General features: G+C 36.7%; 1 protein-coding gene across 11 annotated transcripts in view; it reads left to right on the top strand.

The window, feature by feature from the left end:
- LOC124163414 (tight junction protein ZO-1) overlaps window positions 1–24,789 on the top strand; it is a 267,749-nt gene that overhangs the window by 208,484 nt on the left and 34,476 nt on the right. For 9 of the 11 annotated variants that reach the window (XM_046540312.1, XM_046540315.1, XM_046540309.1 and 6 more), the window contains 12 exons: window positions 4,433–4,602; window positions 5,485–5,867; window positions 7,986–8,369; window positions 9,212–9,556; window positions 10,488–10,554; window positions 10,701–10,851; window positions 11,556–11,707; window positions 13,799–13,920; window positions 15,645–15,841; window positions 16,457–16,646; window positions 18,562–18,820; window positions 21,157–21,180. In XM_046540312.1, the coding sequence (XP_046396268.1) occupies window positions 4,433–4,602; window positions 5,485–5,867; window positions 7,986–8,369; window positions 9,212–9,556; window positions 10,488–10,554; window positions 10,701–10,851; window positions 11,556–11,707; window positions 13,799–13,920; window positions 15,645–15,841; window positions 16,457–16,646; window positions 18,562–18,820; window positions 21,157–21,180 (2,444 nt within the window). The remainder of the gene's footprint in view (window positions 1–4,432; window positions 4,603–5,484; window positions 5,868–7,985; window positions 8,370–9,211; window positions 9,557–10,487; window positions 10,555–10,700; window positions 10,852–11,555; window positions 11,708–13,798; window positions 13,921–15,644; window positions 15,842–16,456; window positions 16,647–18,561; window positions 18,821–21,156; window positions 21,181–24,789) is intronic. The other 2 variants (XM_046540308.1, XM_046540307.1) reach the window with 2 other exon arrangements.

Below are 24,789 nucleotides of genomic sequence, written 5' to 3' on the forward strand. Positions count from 1 at the left end.
CTTCGGCATAAATGGGTTAATTCATTAAATGAGGGTGATTAAAACTCCAAGTTTTTTAATATACTTAAATTTTCTTTGGTTGATGTCCGCAAATTAACCAAATGGGAAACTGTACTTCCCCTGTACCATAAAAATTGTTGTATTTTTTTACTCTCATCCTTTTTATTATGACTTGAAAATCTATCCGAATACAAGAAGAGTCATGTTGATTCTTTGAGTTGTTATATCTTCTTATTAAAATTGAAGTTAAAGCTAATGTGAAGGCACACTGTCTTAAGGAAATAATCTTCGGCTTCGTGTGGTACAAATGGTTGAAGTCATAGATTAATATAATTTAGTGAATGTACTCTTAAAATTATCAGTTTCGTCTTCGAAGTACACTGGGAAGGTAAAGATTAATTTACCGATGCTTATCATTTTCAAATTTGTGAAGGAAAAAGCAAGTGCTGAAATCAAAAATCTTATCGGAGGCAAAAGATTATTTTTTTCCAATTGAACTGGATCGATAACTTTTTAAGGAGTAACGTTATAATCAATAATTTGTGTCGTAATGAAGCTGTGATATCATTGTTACCTTACAATTTAATAATGCTGTTCTCCAAGTCAGGGGCGCAGCCAGGAATTAAGGCTGGGGGGGGGGGGGTTTACGTGCACTAATACCGGGGTGTGTGGTGGTATGGAATACCCACCAGGATAAGCGATAGGTGCGTGATTATTAAATTGCGGAATTTTAAGATAAAAGGTTCAAAATGGTGAGTTTTACGGCTTTCTGAGGGATATTTTATTAATCCTCATACGACTTTATTGTATTAGTAATATCAATCCAGTTAAGTAAAATGGATCAAACTTATGGGGGTGGGGGGATTTAACCCCCAACCCCCCCCCCCTCGCTGCGCCACTGCTCCAAGTAATTGGTTAGAGGATCAAGTTTCAATTCAACTTTTTTATACTTTCCTTTAAGGCCTGTGCTTGTTAAGCCTCGGTTATAATATCTTCCTTCGCTGAAACCATCGCTGCCACCGTCCTTCGACCAATGAAAACGCACAGTCGCATAAAGCGATAGCAACTGTCCGGCCTCGATATCTAGCGATTTGATCGTTGGATTATTCTTCCTCAGATAAAAAATCTAAAATCGCTAAATCTAAAATCGCTGGCACAGCAATGGTTTTCCTGGTTTCGCTAGTGGTAGGACCCGCCCGCCTTTGTGACGGTGCGAGATTCCTCGACTCATCCCTTCCTTCCCTATCCCGTCCCAGAAGGCGTCGTCGGGCTCCTATCGCGGCGGCGCCTCCTTCCTTTTTTCCTTCCTGTCCTCCCCTTTCTGTGATGCAGAGGTGATAAGCTTATAGCTTCAGACTTCGGCCCAGGAGATTAACCCCGCGACCGCCCTAGGGTTTCGATTCCACTGTCCGGCCTCGGTGGCGGCGGGGTGAAGTCCTCGCCTGCCAAACCAGAGGTCGCGGGTTCGAGTTCCGCCTTGATAGTTTTCCTATATCCAGGGCATGGTTGTCCGTGTACAAACGTTTGATTGTTAAATTAGTCGAATAGCCCGATCTAAAATGGCCAGTATGAGCTGTATTCGGTGGTTTGGGAATTAAATAAATTACGCTACGCTTGGCCTTAATTGAATGACATTTGTAAATACGGAAAGTGACGGAATCAGCGATGGGGAAAGGGATAAATGACACGGTGATTCAGAAAATGATGATCAAGTGATCATTTATTCGGTCCCTGAAAAGGTATCGCTGGAGCTATCATTATGGAGGACGGAAAAAAATCATTGAAACCGAGATCGAGTGAAGACCCGTCGCGGTCGCACCGATGTTAGAACTGATTACCTATGCAGGAGCACCACCGCCAGCGACCTTTGCAGTAAATAGTCTCAAGGAGTCTACATTTCTATGCTACATTGCTATGTCCATGAATCTATATTTACGTAATACTTCGAATAAATGGAATAGACGCTTAACTGGGGCAAATTACGCCGGCCGCTATGTGAATCCGGGATGAAGCGGAATGTGAAAACGCCTTCCTTTTAAAGCTGGCTTGTTCTTAATACATTTTTGCTTTTTCCTCGCATAAGATCCCAGGGAAAACAAATGAAACCCGAATCAGACGCAATAGATGCCATCGCCAAAAAGTCTTGAGAATTTTGCTGGCTGTATTATGAAACATGCTTCTCACACTACTTGGTGTTAATGAGCGATGATAAATACCGTCATGGGCGGATCCAGGATTTTTTTTCTGGGGGCGGGAGGCACAAGGTTCTGACAGGCAAATGATCTTCTTATACTTGAGATTAAAAGCAGGATGCAACAATTACTGTACGAAATATTCGTCCGTTTTTTAATGTGAAAGTTATTAACTCTTAATTAAATGATAGAGGCTCCGTAATGCACAGAACAAAACGAACGTAATAATAGCAGTATTCAAAATTTTAAGTGGGGCGTGCTCCCGCACCTCCCCTCCCCCCTAAATCCGCCGATGAATGTCGTCGTATGGATTAGATGCATTGAAGGTGAAATCTTGGGCTTTCAGAGTTGGGAGCGGATTATTCTGGTGTTTAACCCTGTCGATGCGATACCATATTGGGGTGAATTGACCGTTTAGTTACTTTAATGTTAGTCAACTGCGTTATGGCTATTTCTAGAACAACTTGCCCTCAATTCAGTGGGCTCCTGTCCATCATATGTGCTCAGGGAAATTGTTACCTTTAAAATTCGTTGACTGAAACCTCTGTAGAGCCGCCCGATGTAGATTTAAAAGGTCTTGAATAAAGAGATGTACTTTGTTAATCAGGGGCGGATTCAATATCAAATTTGGGGGTTGGGGAGTACAGAATACCTTTGAGAGAAAAGGGTGTTCTCCGAGTAAAATTTTTTAAATACCCTTTTTTTTGAGCAATTTGGAGACTAAAATTTTATTTTTATTCTTACCTACAAACGAAATTGAAACATTTTTGACGAAAAGGGTAAAAAACTATTATACTGATAAAAAAATTTTGATGAAATTTGGAGGGGAGGGTTATGATCGCTGTGACCCCCCTAATCTAATAATGTAATATTATTAATGGTGTTAATATTATATCATGCATTGTGTTATACGCTGATTGAGCTCAATTATTTATTTAATTGAAATAGTCGATTTTTTGTCCTCTCATGATATTTTTATCCTCAGCCAACGTCTTGGAATTTTAAATCCATCATCGAGCTGCTCTATGAAAGCAGTAAGTCCAAATATAGGTTTTGTAACCTATAAAATGTGTAAAATAAACTATAAGTTTGTACAAATTGTTTCTACATTTTAAACCTCGTGATGGGACAATTAATTTCGATAGTGGTATCTAGAAATCGAAGAACTCTTATTAGAAAGCCTACCCTCAATTTTTTAAATTCAGTTATTAAGTATATAGTTATGGCATTATGTACATTTAGATAGGCAATGTATATGTAGTCGCCAAGGGTGGATTTATGGAGGTCACAGAGGTCATGACCCTCTCCCCTCACCAGCCGTCGATTCTGTAAGGGAATGCAAATGAATTTGTTGCAAGTTGTAAGAGATTTAGCAGCTTGTTGTTCGATCTATATTGTGTTAAGATCCTTCATTTTTTTAGATGAAATGCAAATTCCTGCACCTATCCATTTGGGAATATATGTCTATATTTTATTGTTTCTGTTAGAGCTGGAAATACAGTGCGAACCTAAGGTTATATTCTCCATGTTGCTCTAAGAGGTAACTTATCTTAATAACTCAAGTGATCTATCTCCTCGCCATAACTAGAGAATTGAAATGGAAGTCCTGGCCATAATTGAAAATAAAAAAATAACGGGAAGTATGTATTGTCTCAATGGCATGCAGCATCAACCCAAATTTTCAACTTCTCACAAATCATATACACTTCCTACATGAAAATGTAAACCATTATAGAATTGAGAGATGTGTACATATTCTTTCAAAGTTATAAGCGAATGGGAAAGATCTTAAAAATGTCTTAAGGTAACTCACTCCACTTGTTTATACATCTGTTTTAGAGAAAAATTGTTTTCATTTTACATATATATCCTTACTTTTCATTTTATGTTTTTGGACATTTTGCCATTATAGAAGGATGAGTCCATACTTAGATTTATTTAATCCGAACGTCTTATTTTTATGTTTAATACATCTTTAATACCCTATTTGGGTTTACTTCATTCCAAAGATTTCCAGCATAAATAACCTCACAGGGTCGTGAAATTGTTACTCATTTGTATTTCATTTAAGCGTACTAGGCTATTTTAGTCCTTTCTCCAGCTTAAAAATATCAACATAACCTAAAAGATCCCTCTCTGCTGTCACTCCAACTCTATTTGAAAAGATTTTGCTAAATTTCAGGGTATAAATTATTGCACATTCTAATCTTTATTTTTTTCCTTCCTTTTTTTGCCAACAGGGTGACCGTGTAGGCTGGGAGTTCCACACGGTCACTCTCTCGCGCGTTCCCGGTTACGGTTTTGGGATTGCTGTCTCAGGAGGCCGGGACAACCCACACTTCGCCAACGGGGATCCAGCCATCGCCATCTCGGACGTCCTCAAGGCTGGACCTGCTGAGGGTAAACTCTTGTAAGTAAATTGCATTCGCACTGAACCTTCCTTTCATTTTACTCTTGAAGTGTTCAAGTATCTGAGATATAATTAATCCATGTTCTGAACAATCAGTGGTGAAATATATGCTATAGGCTGAGATGGAAATAAATACTCCCAAGAAAAACATAAGCTTTTGATTCAATGAAGCCCCAAACTCCTGATTGAAGGAAAAAAAATTTGGAGTACCTTAAAATTTATGTTACAACTTGCAAACATTTACTCCTTGTTGAATTCCAGCCAACAACGGGAAACAGCAATGTGCTTCGCAATTCTAGCTGAACCATTTCTCCTGGACTGCTGTCCCAATCTGCTTATTAGCCCTGCGCCCTTAGTTGGTTTATTCGCCTACATGTTTCCGATTTCAAATTTTGATTTAAATTTTTGCTCAGTTGGAAGACCCATAATTTTAGATCAATTGCTTACTTTTTAAGTAATCAAATACCAAAATGTGATATTTAAACCCTTTCATATAAAATTCCTTGAATAGTTGCTGATATGTCCGGCTGCTTGCATGAAATGACCTTGGATGCGATGCAGACCTATGACCTTCTGTCCAGCAATCAAATGGGTACTGACATGGATCTGATCTGATGAATGCCGACTTTCAATGGGGCAGAAATATTTGTTTTTTTTTTTCTTTAATTTACTCATGAATGGTTGAATGTAGTAGTTACCATCTGAGGTAACATATTTTCTCTGCTTTCTTCGGAATTTGTGCATTTAATTCCATCCTTAATCCTTTTTAAAATCCTCCTCTTACCATCTTCATTAAGTGTCCAAGAAGCAGAGGAAGGGAAGGAACTGTGGTGATGAATATTTGTGTTTGTTATCTTCAGTGATTGCTCTTGTCATTTCCAGGGTAAATGACCGCATCCTAAGTGCCAATGGAGTGTCTTTGGAAGGTGTAGACTATGGAACTGCAGTGGCTGTCCTTCGGGAGAGTGGGCAAACAGTGACGTTGTCCGTAAAAAGACGGGTGTTAATGTCGCCTCAACAGCAGGGTGGCTCAAACGCCATGCAGCAAATGCAGATGGTCCCCCCCATGCCCCACCACCATCACCAGCCGCAGCGAGGTGGACACCAATACCACGCACAGTCATCCTCTCTCCCAGCTAGCACCAGCACACACAATGGGAGCTCTCAATTGTTGCGGCAGGCCAACAGCAGCTCAGGTGGTGGGGTTATGGTCCACCAACAGCAGACTCTCAAGTTGTCTCTTGCCAAGACCAAGAAAAAAGATGGTAAACAATTTCAAATAAGTGATTAGTTCGTATAAGAAATTGTGTAATGGTTCATCATCATTAGTCAACAATCCTAAGATTGCTTTGACGCAGCTCTCCATTCCTCTCTCCTATCCGCTAGCCTTTTCATAGCAACGTATTTCTTCTCTTTTACATCCTTTATAACCTGTCCTATGTAACTCGCTTTTCTTCCCTTCCACCTGTCCTTCTACAATTGTTTTCATTAGGCCACCATGTCTCATAATGTGGCCAACTAAGTCGTCCCATCTTCTCTCTAACTTTTTCAGAAGACTTCTCTTTTCTCCCACTCCCCGTAGTACTTCCTCTGTAGTACGTTTAATGGTCAGCTTGTGGAATTTTTCCATAGTGGAAGGAAAAATAAAGAATACCGCATTGAGTCAGAAGTGAAACATAGAAATAATATTTTAACAAAAAGTTAATGTGCATTTATCAGGCTCTCTGCCTTCTACTCTCCAGCTAGCCTGTGGTTATTTCATATCTGCTGTACGAGTAGCATTTGTTAACATTGGATTAATTTCTAACAGATATAAGCGACTTGGGCTTTGAATTTAAGCATGGACATTTGCCTTTCATTCCAAGGCCTGGGGTTCAATTTATTAATTTTCAACTGAGTCCTCATACTGAAGGTAGAAGTTATTTTCATTTTTATGCCATTCAGTGGTTCAACCCAGTGGTTGGTTTTGAGGAGTGTGGTAGCCTAATTGCTATTTAGCATGACTACTTACCAAAAAGTTCCACTTCCGAATCCGGGTGAAGCTGCAGGAGAGCTAAAAAAATCCTTGAAGTGCAAGTTAACCTCCTAAACAACCTTATGATAGAATCACTGAGTGAGTAATGGAAGCATTGAGTGGCATAAGGGAAGGAACTGGTATCCCCATCCTGAATATGTGAAATTCAGCTGCCTGTTTCTTATCCTGTTTCTTAGCCTGTGGTGAGCTCTACCCTAACCTGCTTAAATTCAGGGATTCAAGTACCCAAATGTGTGTTCTTGTACTCACGTACTGGTCTAGTCACTGTAGCTCTCTGATCTCATGTCATGGTATTCAGTTATTCAAGGAGTTATTCAAGTGCAGTTGAGGACCTCAAATCCGGAATCCAGAAACCCCGATAACCAGAAATCTGGAACGTTTGAAAATTGCTCTGGGTTGTGTTTCAACTTGCCACCTCGTGGCACCACTCTCCGAGCCTTGCTCTGGGATGAGTAGGAAGTTAGCACACGCAATGAACATACCCTAGCAACCTTGGTAGGGACACGTAGGGATCTCAAATGTCAAGCAAAAGAGCCCAAATGCTTTTATAAATAAATTAATGAACAAAATATAGAAGCTGAAGACCAGAAATCCGGAAACCCTTTGCTCCCACGCTTTCTGGATTTGAGGTCCTCAACTGTATCTGGAGGAATTTGATAACAGAGAAGCATAGTAAATACTTGAAACTTATGCAGAAAAACTATTTTTTCTGGTGTGTGGTCAATATTTCTACTATTTCATTACCTTTAGAATAGTAGTAATTTTTTAAGCTATTGTCCCTGTTGTTTTTCCTAGTACCTAATGTCAGAAGCTGTTAGCTTTAAAAAAAATTGTGTTGTAAATAACTAAGTTTTTCTTTCATCATCTCAATTCTCCACAAAGTTTTGTAGCTCATGGGTGATTTTTGCATTTACTTGGCTGGGTATTTATATTTCTCCATGTACTCTAGTACTCATGTAAATATAAGATGTGTGGGAACTCGAATACCTGTATGTGAGAAATTAAATTTGGCCTTTTCCTAGGTTGAAGCAGTGGGTAAGTGCTTATTACGGCCAGTATTATATAATTTTAAGAATATTGGGACTAGCCACGGTGATACCTTTACGGAGTCACCCGCAATGCGCAATTTGTGCGAAAATTCCACAGAGAAAAAATCATTCGCCTAGACCAGAATTGGAATCCGGATTACCGGTCGAGTGCTTTAGCCAGTCAAGCTATCGAGGCGTCATTCTTCCCTGTGGAAATTTTGAGGGCTATACCGGAAAAGGTGTTCTATAACTTTGAATTCTTTACTTATTGCTGAATTAGTGTAGTCTTTGATTTTTTCATTTCTTTTGCCTCCACTTAGATTTTGGGCTGGTTCTTGGCTGTAAAATATACATCAGGGAAGTGGGGTCAGCTGCCGCAGCTGCTGTCTCAGTGGAGGATGTGGACACAATAGATGTTGAGGATGGCTCGGGTGAGGGTACCTGTGGAGGGGGAATGGGCCTGGGGAGCCCTGGGGTGGTGCCACCCTCACTCCAAGAGGGCGACGTCCTCGTCAAGATTAATGGCCACACGACGGAGGGTATGTCGCTGAAGGAGGCCCGGAAGGCGCTAGAAGGAGCCAAGGGTGAACGTGTGAGCCTGGTGGTGAAAAGGGAGGTGGCAGGCATGGCACCATCGCAAACAGGTACCCGTGCCTTTGGGGCTGGCCACCAGAGGCACTCTGAGACCTCAGCACTTGTTAAAGGTTAGACGTTACTTGATAGGTGACCACTTGGTCCTTCGAATCCAAATGTAGATGATGTGTTTAGAAGCCTTCAGCTGATGGTGTAGGATGGTTTCTTTGGGAAAGTGAATCTAATTTCATGATGGTCCACTAACTGAGAAATTTATTCATGAATTTGATGTCATAACCTGGTGACATCATTGGGTATTATGCTTTTTTTAACGTCCATAAACCTAGGCTGTAGCTAGACAAATTGTTGCAGGCGGTTGACCTCTATAAAATTCAATACCTTCGGAAAGTACAGAGAAAAATGTCTAGTAGACTTACGTATAGCTAATATACAATCTTTTTAAATAAAATTTCCATTTCCATTTAACTCCTTACGGGGAGAGTAAGAGCATTCCATTGCGTTAATCCTCCTTTTGCTAAATTTCTTACTAGTGATAAATCTAGCAACAGATTTGTTGACAATATGTAAATTGAACTAGTTTACTATGATTTAAACATTTTAAATTAAAAAATCAATATAATTATTGCACTCATAAAAGTAAACAATATGTAACATATTAAGGAGCCTATAATGTATCAACCTGCCGCACTTTTCATCTGGGATATAAGAGCTGATTGGCTTGCCACACTGATGAGTGTTTAACATGGAGACATTGCTACAGACATTGAAGAGGGAATCATCACTTCTCCGCAAACCATAAATCACATTTTATTGATGCTTAGCCCTGGCTTCTGCAGTGTATATTTGTTTGGTAGATAAACAATAGATTCAAAAATTTAAGTGTTGGAAATCATATGACAATATGTTCAACCCACCTTGATCCCACCTCTTTTCTTTTTGTGTTTGTGAGCAGAATTGCAGAGTCAACCAGGTTTTATCGACGCTTCCTCATCTGATCTCGCACACCATCACGGGCACTCTAGCCACCAGTCGGGGCCACACCACCGCTCCCCGTACCCTGCGTCACAAAATCTCTACGTTCAGCCACCAACTCGTTCCAGTGCCCACCAAACTCCATCCCAGCAACCGGCTGTGGATGACAAAGGTGGGAGCATGGGGCCTCCAGGCACAAGCTCGAGAGGAGGCCGCTCAAGGGGCCCTCTGGTGGACAGTTGGGCCCTTGGGCAACTGGATGGGAGCCGGGAGGGCATGGAAGGTGAAGTTGCTCCTCCTAGACCACCACCCCCACGGCCTGAAGGTAGGGGTGATATGCCTTTCTCCTATTTTTTACTCATTCTCCCAAATTTACCGTGATTTATGATCATGGGTTAAGTCAGACATTATTTTCAAGGGGCGATTGATTCATTGAAGATTGATCTCCCAAAAAAATTGGTGTGGGGGAGAGTTTTTATACCTTGACCCCTTATCCACTAGCCATTTCTTCAACGATCAGAATATAACCAAAATATCAATATTTGTTTATTTATTTTTCACTGTACCAACAAATAATACACCATTGACCTTTTAAAGCACTGTGGTACAGCAGTGAATTAATAAATACTTAGATATTGATGTATTGGTCATAGGTAGGCATTCTGATTGTGAAAGGAATGGCTAGTAGGGTAGGGGTCAGGCATTCAAACTCTCCCCCACCCCAATATTTTTGGGGTGAACAGTCTTCAATGAATCGCCTCTTGCAAAGAATTTCTGACTAATCATAAATCATGGCTTATTGGAAGAGTGGTAATATCCATCTAACGCAATGTAAGAAATAATCATGTTCATAATTGAATTTTAGTGGAAAATCTTAGCAGAAAGAGTTAATAAGATGTATATTCAACTCAATGGTTGGTAAGGAATCTTAGTGAATTTTTAGGAAATTAGAAAAATTAAGAAATTTAGTCTCAATGAAAATGAATAAAATTGGTGCATTCTATTTAAATGATATTATATTCTTAGTTAAATAATTACAGCAAACTATGGCTTACCATTCCTAAGCAAAAAATTATCTTTGAAGGTATGTAATTAATTTTGTGCATAAGCATATTTATTAATTACCCATATTTGCCTTCACTTAAGCAGATGACCTTGAGGAATTAATGTTATTCAACCACTATGGAATGTTCATCCGTTTGTATTACCCATATTTTTCAAGATTTTTTGGCTAAATGAATTATTTCTGTTTTCAGATTATTATAGCAGTCGTAGGCAGCTTTATGAGGATGATCCGCTGCTCCAAAGATCAAAACAGCCTGTGTAAGTATCAGACTCAATTTACCTGTGTCGTATGAATTGATGAAGTTCAAATGTATGTGTCACTGGAAGAAATTTATTGCATGAAAATAATGTTTTATTTTATTTATTTATGGGGTTAATAGAATTTGAATCATTATTTCTTGTAGCCCTGATCCACGCTTCATAACCTTCCAAAAAGAAGGTTCTGTGGGTATACGCTTGACTGGTGGCAATGAAGTTGGCATCTTTGTTACTGCAGTGCAGCCAGGCAGTCCAGCATCTCTACAAGGTCTCCAGCCTGGTGACAAAATCCTTAAGGTTAGGCATCGTGTTTCTGGAAATTCAAAAAATGTGACAATGTCAAAATAATATTGATTGTTAAAAAAAAAGAAAGTAATTGGAATTGATTGGAAAAATATCTTCTATAACTTCCTCAATCAACTGTTTACTCTTTTTTCGTGATTGAAACAAATTAATATCCTATCACTGTTTACGTGAAAAGATAGCTGACAAGAGAATTGAGTGGAGAGCTGAATCACACCTATGTTAGGGTTGTTGGTCATTGATGATGGCAATGATTATTGATTATCATTTTAGTTTTCAACTTTCCTTTATTGCCTCTGCTTTTGTCATTTAATTAGAGTTTTTATTTAATGGAATCCGAATATTAGTATGTTTAGAGTCTATACACATTTTCCATTGTTTGATTAACCATTCCTTGGATTATACTCTTTTCAATTCCCTATAGTGGCATAAGTTTTGGTAAGAATAACGGCTACTTTATGTATGTAGGTAAATGCATATTTAATTTCTTTAATTCTGGTACCTTGGGTATAATTAATGACCATCTCACCGTATATTGCCAAAACACATTTTGTTTCTCAATAGAATTGGCCTGAAGTTGCAAATAAAATATGACTGTCTCTCGCCTCCATTTGGACAGATATTTGAAACTCTACCCTGTATGTACGTCAATTGATAATCATGTTCAATATTAAGTGTTATGTATCTATTTCTATCAGGTCAATGGTATGGAGATGAAAGGGATAACAAGGGAAGAGGCAGTACTTCTTCTTTTAGGCCTCCAAGAGCAGGTGCAACTGATTGTACAATACCGAAAGGATGAGTACGACCAAGTTGTTGCCTCACAACGAGGTGACTCTTTTCATGTAAAGTAAGTTGAGACTTTCATCATTCATTTTCAAATTCATATTTTGTATTAATAATGAAGACAGCTCTTGCAGCTCTGAATAGAATCATCAATGTACATTGCATATCTTGGCATGTTGGAATACATGTATGTATCTAAAAACTCAATTAGGCAATTCTAAGAATCATGATAATGTAGATTTTAATATGTACATACATAAGTTTTAGTTATAATGAGTACAAATTCAGGGTAACTCATTTTTTTCATTCATGGATCATTTTTCTAATTTTCCCCTAAGATTTAATGCTCTCCTTCCCTTGAAATATATGTTGTTTTAATCGCAAATTTTTTTTTTTTTTTTTTTTTTTTTTCACTGTCTGGTGTAAAATGGTAGCCTGTAGAAAATTCCCGCACATTTTATTTTCTGAGCTCTCGCTTTGGTGGTGTTTATATTTAATGCCTGAGTCCCTACGTATTCATTGTTCAATAAAATATCAGCACTCACGTGGGTACGAACAAGAGGGAGAAATAAACCAAAATTCTCATGACTGCATGTAACAATTAGGTATTTTTCCTATTTCCTTGGTTGGCACTACAAACTTCTGTCCATGAGCATATGTTGGGTACTGAGATCATGTAATACATAAAATGTCATATTCATCACCTTCATTTACAGGATAGATAGGCAGGGAGATGCAATAAGACTAGATAGCCGGATAAATGTTTGTTGCTTTCTTTTTTATTCTATTTAAATTTGTAATAAATAATTATTATTTAATATTTGTTGTTATAAGTGCACTTTAAATTGGCAGTGTTGCTGTATTTGTACCTCTTTATTAAAATAAATAAATAATAAGGATGAGGCGGACATTTGCCTCAGGTGAACAAGGGACTCATGCAAGGGCCAATAGGGTAGTTTCCTTCATCAAAGAAAACGAAAAGCATTGATGGCGATTCGTTTCCCACCATTAGTGTATTCATAATATACAAATAATTTGGCTTTATAAATCCCAGTTTAGATGAATGGCAATGGTCAATTTTAGCTGCATTTGAAAAAGGCCAGATTGGCGCCCATGCGTTGCCAATCCACGTGACGTCACAGGAACCTAGTTTCTATACGAGTAGATAGCAGTTTTACATCACCTGAGATTACCAATGCATACATGAGGCACAGACTTCAGGGAAACATCTCTTAATAATCACCTATTAAAACTGCCTATGGTCGGAAAGTTTCCTTCGCTTGATAAGGTATTAATAATCCTTATTTAAGCCAAGCACCACCTGCTAACAGGGTACTCTGCTACCTGCTAGCAGCCTGCATCAGCGCTCAAAGCCTCGCCCCAAGGTCACCTCACAATGCGGCAGCGGGAACCAGACTGACGTCACTTGGACTTTTACCATCATTCCTACTTAGCCGTCGCGTTTTCGCGCGCTTGAAAATTTTCACTTTTCATTTAATCGCGAAAAATAGATATCGTCATTTAAAAATCTAAAAGCGTGAAATGGGTACTCCAGGAGTAATAATCTTTCAATTTAGGCAATAAAAAAATAGTAGGAAACCACCCAATTGTATTTCACACATTCTTGCAGGCCACTGCTGCCTAGACATTAACCACCAAATACCGTATTTACTCGTGTAAGCCGTGCCCTCGAGTATCATGGGCACCTACATTTTTGGGTCGGGTTGTGAGGAAAAACAACTTCCTAATGCTTTTTGGGTGCAGTCGAATATAGGAACTTGTGATTCATTGCTAAATCGATAAATTTACGTTTCCATGATTAATAAGGTTAAATAATGTTAGAAATGTAATTCTTGCCAAGGTTTCCTACTTTCAATGCTAAACTCTGAAGAAATAAACAATAAGAATTCTAAAATTTGGAGGATTTGTGCAAGCCACGCACCCCCATTGTTTCACTGGCATTTCCAGAAAAAAGGTGTGCGGCTCTGCGGGAAAATATGGTATATACAGAACTTTATGATTTTATCTTGTTTGGAGAGTTGTATTTTATAGCACCATATTAGTCTATGTACTTTCATCGTACATGTGTGCACTGCTGAGGATGGATATTTAGCCTGTTGCTATGATTTCAATTTTACTGCTTCTCTTTTTCCAGAACTCACTTCAATTATGATCATCCAAATAAAGGAGAATTGTGTTTTAGGAAAGGTGATGTATTTCATGTCGTTGACACCTTGCATAATGGAGTGGTTGGTGCTTGGCAGGTGTACAGGATAGGTGAGTGGAATTTTTAGTTACTAATCTAATTGGTAATGCTGTAAAATTCTTTATCAGCTACATCACAGAAAAAATAATGTTGATGAGTAAAATAAGTATACTCACTCACCCATGTTTATTTTTATGTACTATTTAATTAAAAGCTATGGAAAAATAATTTTAAACTGAAAAAACATGAGGCCATTGGCCCATAATAATATTTTTCTAAAATATTTGAGTGACCGCATAAGATCGCTTGTTTTGGATAAAACCTACTGAAGTTGAACATCATATAATGCCTATTTATTTATTTGCCAATGCTTAGTTGTGTGATGTATTTGTCCCCTGCGTAATTGATAAATTAACTTTTAAACTCACTAAGTGTTGACCACATCAATTGTCTTGACTTTCTTACATACAGTAGATACATGTATCCTCCATTTGGGTATCCAATTTACACTAGAAAAAATGGTAATTTGGATAGACCTCCACTAATGCTGAGAGGTTATCCCATTCCCTATCTTTATCCGGTGCTGATCTTAGCAGTCTCATCCAAAAAGTTGGAAAATCCCATCCATCACTGAATGTATTCAAATACTACATACTACCTCCCATGTTTTCCAATTTTCCTCTGTCAGAAAAGGTTCCAAAAGAATGCATTAAACGTTTACTTGATTATAAGGTTTATGGACTACTATCGCCGCAAAAAAGGTAGACCACTGAGCTTTAAGCAGTTACACGAAATCCTGCCGAAACTCCATAGGGTCGTGTGAAATATTGTTTTACTCATTGTTTGTTTGGCTTCAATAATGAATTTTTTAACATTGTTTAAATGTAAATGCTTAGCCTCTACGGTCAAAGGAGTGAAGAAGAACACGTGAAAAACGGCGAAACGGTCATCTGCTTCAACTTGTCACGGGAAAAATATTGTCTATTTTATAAAGAGAATGACATCTTCGCACAACAGATAGCTTTTTAAAATTAAATTTTACCGATTCTTTAATTTTTTAAGTATCCGATAGGTTGATTTTAGTTTCTGAGGTGTAGAAAAGTAAATGAATATCGAAGAAACGTATGCTGTATGAAAAAAATATTTCTAAACATTTCATGCTAAGAAATTTTTCTAATGTTCCTCTTACTAACCATGAAAACAAAAATCGCCATTTCGGTAGCGTGGATTGCCGCTGGGCGATTTTTGTTTTTGTGGTATATTTTAAGTTAGGCAAACAATAGAAAAATTTCCTTTCATGAAAAGTTTGGAAATATTTTTTTCATGTAGCATACGTAACTTTGATATTCATTTGCTTTTCTATTCTTAGGAAATTGAAATCTACCTTTCAGTCATTAAAAAAAATAAAGAATGGGTAAAATTTAATTTTAAGAAGCTATTTGTAATGCAAAGATGTCGTTCTCTCTTCAAAAAGACAATGACATGTACCAATCAAATATTTTGCCGATGACGATTTGAGAAGACGACTGTTTTGCCGTTCTCAAAGTTTTCCGCGTATTCTTCTTCACTCTTTCAACCGTAGAAGCTAAATATTTTTTTGTACAAACAATGTATGTATAATGATTTATTGTTGTAGTCAAATGAACGATGAGTAAAACGAAATATGACACGACCGTATGGATCTTCGACAAAATTTCATACAAATGCTTGAAGTTCAGCCTTTTCTAGCTTTTTGCGGCGATAGTAGATGTATTTCTGTGTGCATTTTAATCATTGGCATCTTTTATTCTTGTAGGACGCAATAACCAAGAAGTTCAAAAAGGCACCATTCCTAACAAGAGTAGAGCTGAAGAGTTGGCCACTGCACAGTTCAATGCGGCCAAGAAAGATGGAGGAGGTGGTACATCATCAGCTAATGAAGGCGGGGGAGGAAGAGTAGGGTTCTTCCGGAGGAGGAGGGGGAGTCATAGGAGATCAAAATCATTGGGAAGGGTGAGTTGATTCAATGCTTTATGACAGTGGTACACATATTTTATTGTCCTACATCAATGTGCTTACCAATTCGCAAATAAAATCTTGGTTGTATTGTGGAAAATATACTTGCAATAGAATAGTAACCTTCCCTGATCTTCATGAATGGCTTAATAATGTAGTAAATTGGTTCATTTATGTGTATTAGTCACATTGGTGATGTTGTTTTGCATTCATGCAATTTGTGTTTTTCTTTTGTTTTTGTTCGTTGAATTGTTGTTGCTATAGCCTAGAGAGACATAATTAGGCCACTTAAATTTAAAGGACAATTTAATATTTTTACTGTTTATATATTAGATGTATTTTTGACCTTGTTACTTACGAAAGAACTTATAAAAAAAATTAAGTCGATAGAAACTGTTGCAGAAATTAGTTTTATGTAATTGGTTGCAATGAGCTAGGAACACAATGCTTCCGCAGGCATCAAGCAGCTATAAAAAAATTCCATAATTTACATCAGAAAATGTTTGCTTAAGATAGCTTTCACAAAAAATGGTATCTGAGTAAATCCAGCTCTACATTTAGTGCTAACTATTCTATTTCATAATGTTTTATATTCATATTCTTATGTTTTAGGACCATTGGGATGATGTAGTTTTTGGTGAGAGCTATTCATCTGCATCACTTGCTAGTAAGTTCCCTGCCTACGAGAGAGTGTCGCTAAGGCATCCTGGTTTTGTCCGACCAGTTGTGCTCTTTGGTCCTCTCTCTGACGTCGCAAGGGACAAGATGCTGGCAGATTTCCCTGATCGCTTCACCACTCCCCGTGAGTTGTTTAATACTTTTTATTCAGAGTGGCCATTCTTCTGGAAAATTTCAGGGAAGGTCATGGAATTTTGTTGTGGTTAGAAAGGGAAATTTGCGAAGAAAAAGACTGGAAAAATCACATTGGCTCTAAAGGCCGTTTTACACTGGGCATGTCATTGCGGAGGTTAGCACTGGAAACAGTTTTGAAATTGCGAGAATGGGAGCTAGGAATTAGAACAGGGGCTATTTTGCCATCACGCATCCATGCACTCTCGTATGCATTCTAGCGATTCACCACTATGTACAACGCAATTTTGGCGGTGTCTTCGTACATACATCTGATTGTGTAATGAAGTTCCCTGTGTGAAACAGCCTTCAAAATTGATAATTGATTTTTCCTCATACTCTAAAGTTGGGGTCTCCAATTTACTAGGCCACGAGGGCCACATTCCAAGTTCCGAATCGCCCCGCGGGCCGAATAGCAAATTTGCCGATGACTGAATTATTCGATACCAACATCTTCTGAAGTATCCGGTGGCATATTTCTTATTTACGGACAGTTGAAGGCGACTTTGACATGCATTACAGCACTGCAATGCTCCTAGCGGCATCTAACAGATTTAAACGAGCAAGAATCGCTCGCTACTTGAAACGAGTGCGTGGGCCGGATGAAAGCCCTTCGCAGGCTGGATCCCTATTAACCCCCATCCGAACCTTTAAATTTGATTTAAGCTGAATGTTACTGCCAGAATGCATCATCTTTTTTTAATGCTTGTTCGCGATGTCTAAATTGAGTTTAGAGATCACTTGCCGGAAGATCATTCAGTTTAGCATGTCGATTTGATTAATTAAATGAGGTAGAATCTTATTCATAGCTGTCGATATTTGCATCGTGATCATCCAATTTAGGGCATTGTGTAACACATATTGTCATGTATGGGTTATTTCAAAGGTTATCAAAGCCTTTCGAAGACGTAGTATAAGGTTTTGAAGTATTTGACGCCAAAAAAAAGTATGTTGTAGTTTTATCGCCGTAACTCAGTCAATAATTAATGGATAAGACCACATTTTTGCTGAGCCCATCATTCTTCTAATAGAAAATGAAAGAGTGGTCATTTTATGAATGTAAGGATGGATGCAAGTCTTTTCCAAAAAAATTAATATCAAATGAACCGTGGTACATATTTATATTGTTGAGAAGTCTTCTTCAATTTTTCAAATTTTTTATGCTAGTTATTTCGTGGAAATTGATGATTCGTTTACTAATTAGAGAATAGTCAAAATGGATGACAGAGGTTACCTCACTGATTATGAAAAATTCATCACTGCTGCGGTTATAATGTAATTTGAGAAATTTTCTATTAATAATTTATAGAGCTGTCGAATGTAAGTGCTCACACCGGAACGTTGATAAAATGTTTCTAGCTTCCGTTCATTCATATTTCAATGGCTATTTAGTTTGGGCATGAAATGGTCCTTTTACAGGAAGTATCTAGCTGTGAGATGATCCCTGCTCTAAAGTATTGGTATATGTCCCAAATTTGATCATATTGTTCATAATATGTCGAAAAAAACAGGTGGTGCACTATAATGGTTAAATTTCATTTTAAATTTGAATTTACTAATTTTTCGTCAAGGCTCTTCTACATTTTACTACTCTCAATCCTATTTTTATCTCCCGTAAAGATGATTATTATGAAAATATGTAATATCCAACAGTATGAAAGATTGCTGAAATAGTTTCCAAAGCCTAGGAATTCCCTGTTGATATTGAAATGACTACCCTGTGATTTATTTTTTAAAACCTTTTTAAGTCATGTTCATGTCAAGGGATGCAATAAAATGAATGGTATGTAGTTGATTAGTAGGCTCTTCAATTTTTTAGAACTATTTTTTCATGTTTAAAATTGAATTAAAATTGTGTATATCTTCAGAGCTTGAGGCACAGCTGGCTGCTGCAGCATCTGGGAAAGGGGGAAGCCCTCATGGTGTTAACTCTTCAAGTGGTCGTTCTGGTGGCATCATTCGACTGAGTTCCATCAGGGATATTGTGGAGAGAGGAAAGCATGCTCTGTTGGATGTGACACCAGCAGCTGTTGAGAGACTGAACTATGCTCGCTTTTACCCAATTGTACTTTTCCTTCGAGCAGATTCCAAACATGTTATTAAGGAACTAAGAGCTGGTGTTTCCAAGTGAGTATTGAAGTAGTTACCTGCATTTCATATTATACTGTCCTCAGTCTTCGTCCAGTTGATCACAGAACAAATTATATCTTGGCTTTTGAAATAATTATTGTGTGCATACTAAGCTCTGAGTGCTTTTCTGTAGATCGGCAAGATGCCAAATTTAATATTTTAATGTAATGCTACCTTAGTGTGATAAATGCTTTAGCTTATAGGCAATTTAAAAGAAAACTTTGAAAACCATGCAATCCTTGATTTATTTGAAATAAACACTGAAATTGAATGTATATTAACAAAGTGATCAGCATCTTTTAAGCTACAGAACATGTTTGTTATTTCATTCATGTTTATCATAGTGTAAATGCACAGTACATTTCGGTTGTAACTTGATTCATTATATGTACCACGGTTTTACAAATGCCATATGTCCTCATCATTTCCCCTAAACAACTGTTTTATTTTCTCATATCCCAATAATGCTTTTCAGTACTTCTATTTAGTTGTATTTCATAATTTTCTACATTTTATAACTATGTATGTGGTTAGGTTACATTCTCATCCGAAAATCACCTAACCTCCAAAATATGCTAATTTATGAATACGGATGGTCATTAAAAATCATAGTATCAAATCAGTTGTAAGTGGACCAAGAGCAATAAAAAATTAACATATTAAGTAAATAGCCTTAAAACAAATTTTCTGTGCCATCATCGTGCCAAAATCTTGTCAAGATGATGGTCTCATCTTGGGCTACACCATCTTTCATGAACTTAAGTGCAAAAGGGTTATGGCTGTTTATTTTTTGCCATGAATAGCTCGATAAGTTGTCAACAGATCTATAAATGGAACAATACAGAATTCTTTACTTTTTAAAGTCGATCACAATTGGTAATAGGGTAGAACCGCATTTATGCGATCCTCTATGACATGACAACCTCAATTACAAGTGCAATTTTCAAATCCACTAGAGATTACTGTAACACATAATCAACCTCAATAGCTTGACTATTATTATTGGAACAATTTCAATAGTAGATTTTTATCCAATTGGCAAAGTAAATCAGAATCTCTATTAGTCGTTTTGAGAAGTTAACCTCGATAAGGTGACTATATTCAATAGAATATGTTATGATTGGGTTTAGTGATTCCATTGACCTTGATAATACAACTGATAGCCAGAATAACCATAATAATAAAACCCTCAAAAAAAAGAGCATCTCGATAACAAGACTGTTTCCGTAATCTCCTTGATATATATCTTATGGAGCTCCTACGGTATGAAAAATTTGACGATTGAGTCCATTATTCTGTCATTTTTGTTTAAAAAAGTATCTTTCTTGATGCATTTTGGTTTTTAATCTCTCAAGTTATTGGGCTTGCATAGCATACCAAAAATGACTCTTCCATATACGTGAGAAGAAGTAGTGGCTGTAGCAAAAAGTAGTTTGTAAATATTGTTTCCAGTGTTGCACAAACAGTGACTCTACTTGGGCTAAATGTGCCCAGGAATAGAAAGTACAAATTTGTCAGTTAAGTGATGAAAATTCACAATTTGGTCCTCTTTAGGAAAATATCTTAAAATTATGTTTGTTATTAATATCATGAGTGTATGTAATTTTTCTACCTTTATTTTGTTCATTGCATTCACTTATGGTACAACACTGTCCCCAGATACTCAGGTTACAACCAAAATTTACTGTGGATTATTACACAATTTTAATGTCATAATCTCATACCATAACTACTACTTAGTCAAAAGATAGTTCGTTAACATTAATGTGAACAGTTATCATAAATGCTTATGAAAGAAATTGAATTTATTGCTTTTTTGGTTCATACTAAGAGATATTTTATGGAATTTTTGTCGCTCAGTTGTTAGCAAAATCCTTTACTTTAAATTTTGAATTTCCATGGTATTAATTCTTTTCTCTCAAAATCAATTACAATATATATCAGCTTTAAGTCTGTTTTTAAAAATATTCAAAACATTACTCTCCCAAGAGTATGTAATAATATTTTTAAGTAGTTTCACATTTTAATTTGTTAATTTCACTGATTAGGATTGTATAATTACAGCTTGCATGTTTTAACACAACCATAATTTTGAACACTGATTTTCGTGTTAAAGTTCCTCACTCTGTACAGTATTAAAATGACATAGTTTTTCTCAATGTTTTTAGTAACTGTTATAATTTACTTAACAAATAATCATAGCCTTTTGCAATGCTTTGAGATAACAACATATGGTTTAATGTCCAATTTTGATAAAATATCTACTTTTAATTTTATAAATTGAAAAATATTCTGCATTTATTCCAACCTTACATTTTATTTTTCTTATTAAGATCTCGCCTGGACTTTTTTAAATGGTAAGTTGTCTTGGCACCTCAAAGCTATTTTCACATTAGCATTAAATTAATCTCTCAAGACGTTTAAATATTTCTTTCATTTTAATCGCATCTAATGTATGCACCAAATATATTTTTAACCTTTCCATCATTCATCATTGCTGTGATTAACTGGAGCTGGCTGTGTTTCATTTTCATTCAGTAGTTTTAAGTTTTTATAGATATTTTAGCACATCTGATTGTTTACTAAAGGTACGTGCATTGTTCCATTAAGGGATGCGGTTGCATGATACACGGTTACAGCTATAGGTGCAGATGGAATTCTGGCTATTAACTCATAGTTGTTAGTCAAGCTGTTACAAAACAGCTGACCAGGTATCACATTTGAATTATTCTACTGAATGTGGGTTCTTAACCTGATATGTATCATCCTTCATTTATCCAAGTGGGATAATCAAACTGAAATGTGAAGTACTGATTTTTATGGTAGTGGAGGGGGAAGATGAAATGAATACATAATGAAAAAAGTGAAATATATAATCATCCATGACCTTTTTTGTCGTAGGTTTAACCTTGTGCTTCCTTGCCATGCTCTCTCTGTATCCTCTACCCCAATTCCATTGAATAAATCTTTTTTTTAATGGAGATGCAGTCCATGGTAGCCTTGACAGTACTGACCAGAGAGTCCTGGGTTCAATTCCTGGGTGAAGCCTTTGGAGACTCTCAATATAAATCCCTAAAGTGCAAGGTTACCCATGGCAATTAAATGAACCACCTACACTGAATGTGTGTTATTCAAATGCCTATAGTGTACAGAGTCTAAGGTGAGCTCTACCCTCACCTTTGTGAATCAACCTTAGGGTTGAATCACTGAGTCAGTGATGGTGTTACTGTTTAATATTTTCCCATGCTATGTTAATAGTATGTACATATATTATTCCGGAAATACTTAATTTCCATACTGATGTTTTTTTTGCAAATTTAATCGTGACTTTATTTTTTCATTTTTATTGTTGGTATGTTACTGTTATTATATTTGCTTGTTTAATTGGTCAGTTTCCTTTCATAATCCTAAGATGTATGGATCTTTGAGCTATCCAAAGGAAGGCATTTTATCATCATTTTTTGCTATTTAAAATTCACAGGACTGAGTAACCTCATCATCAAAAACAACCAGTTCCTCTTATTTAGCACTTTTCATATGTTTGAGTCCCTCATATGTAGGTTACCCCTATCCAGGGCATGGGCGTTTGGTTTTGATAGCTCCCCTTTGTGTAAAGTATAATTTGCTATTTTCAGGGATGTTGGGAGGAATTCAAAAAATTAAATGTTGTAGACTGAAGGTATGGCAAAGGAAATTGCTATTCGTGTTGAAGTAGCGATAACTATTTGACTACTTACAATTAGTTATCCACTATGATAAAATTCTGCTCCCCAATGCATGCGAAAAAATGGTGGAAGTCTGTTTGCAAAGGCAATGTAGTCATATTTGAAAGGTTTTTAATAAATTTATCAAACAAAGTCGGATATTGAAATATATTTTTATAATGAAACAGCATAATTTACTCTGTACGTATGACTAGTACGACTGAGCACTGCATTTCTCATTCTAATTTTTTGCGTAAGATATCATATGTCTAAGAGAAAATGAATGCCATAAGTTATTAATTCCAATCTGCATTTCTTAAAATTTGCCCAATTCGACTTGCATGAAAAATGTGAAAGCTTGAATCTTACTTAAGTAATCAAAGCAGCTCCCAAAAGCTTCCATCCACTGAGTCTAGAATGAGATGATCTCAAAGTTTGCTAAATTTTTTAAAACTCAATATAGTATAAAATATAGTCTTATAAAATCTGGGCCTACTTTAATAACTGAGCCCACCTGGGATAAAAAGCTTGACTTACAATAAGCCCTTCAGTGACTCCAGTTATGTGTTTATTTGATCTGTTCATTGTTTTTCTTCTGATTTTTATCATGTAATATTCACCTCATTTACCTTTAAAACTCGTTTTGTCATCTTATGTATTATGGTATCAAAGAGGTTTTACCAGACTTTCTGTGAATGTCAGCTGCATCAGTCCCAGGGGTGGTCTGGGGTGATTGGGGGCCCTCGGCTAGGCCTCATGATGTGGCTCTACTTACTGAGGGATGCGGGGGTACCCCGGAAAATTTTAGGAATAGCATGCCGGGAAATGAATTTTGATGCTATATCTGGCTCTAACAAGGATATACTATATGTGAAGTAAAATATAGCAATAATGCTAAGAAAAAATACAATGAAAAGCCCTCTCTGGAACAGAATTGGCTAATCTGAGTGGTAAACATATCTAGATGACCAGCATCATGATCTTACAATAGTTTAGTATCTATCTCGTGATATCAAAATCAAAGTAAAGTAGCTGTTTTTATAATGTACGCTTTCGAGACAGTTGCAACAGGTATTGGACCATAGTTGATTATATTACTCTCAAACTAGATTAATCTAGCAACAGCAAGTGAATTTTGTAGAAGCTCCTCTCTTCAAATGTATGAGCTGATATGGGTGTAAATTTGCACTTCAGAATGAACAGTTTTGAACCCTCTAGTTCTGGTCACCTTCCATGGCCTCTATAATATTATTATTTGAGAAACCATGAGACTATGAAAAAGATAAATGAATAAAAATGGATCTACCCACCTCAGTATGCATTGCAGCTCCAATTTTTAGATTGGAAAATGTAAGTGGTCTCAATGCTATAACATTATCATCCAAACTTAATGTTCATACTCCGTATTGTTTTTTATCCTGTCAAAACAGGAATTTTTTGGTAGTGGCAGTAGGGAAAGCGAATTGACAACATTCTCAGATATTTTTCAAAACTTACAATTTTGTAATAAAAGAAATAACCTGAGAAAGTGGTGCATATGGCTTCCTCATTTTAATCGTGCCACTGATTACTCTCCAGTGGTTGACTTTTACTGTTAAATAAATGAAATTCAAGGAATGATTTTTTTCCATGTGACTTGCTATACAATTAACTCCTTAAATATACCTGTTGAATAAGATTTTTTTTGGCAAGCAGTGTGCTGTATGTAGTTTTCCATCAATCTTTTGATGTCTAGTCAGGCACTGAAATTTTAGGTAACAATGGACTACTTGACCCAGTGTAATAAAGGAATTTCTATACTTCTGCACTTCATTACTATCTCAGTCTAACCTCGTCATCCTTCATATAACTCTTTCTCATGCAACCTTTTCAAATTACATTTAACTTGTGTAAAAATTATGTACATAATTAGTCCTTTCTGCCTATGTATTGTTTTCTTATAAGTGTTAAATATTTCTCTCAGGCAGTCAAAACTTGACATTTATTGCAATCAAAATTTCAGTCCAAACAAATATTTGTATGTTTATATATTATTCCAGATAGCATAGCAGAATTATATAAAATATAGGTAGGCACAAATAAAAGCTAATCATCCGAAGAAGTTGTGAGCAACTATGGAAATTTATAAGTATGTACATGTTTTCCTTTTATTGTTGGCATTTGTGTCTATATTTTATGTTTTTGTGCAGTGCTATCTGGAACATTACTATTGCATCACCAGCAGGGATGGCAATGGAAACTAAAGAAAAGTCGAAAGCAGGA

Source organism: Ischnura elegans, chromosome 8 (genome assembly GCF_921293095.1).
Source record: "Ischnura elegans chromosome 8, ioIscEleg1.1, whole genome shotgun sequence".
In the NCBI taxonomy this organism is placed as follows: Eukaryota; Metazoa; Arthropoda; class Insecta; order Odonata; family Coenagrionidae; genus Ischnura; species Ischnura elegans.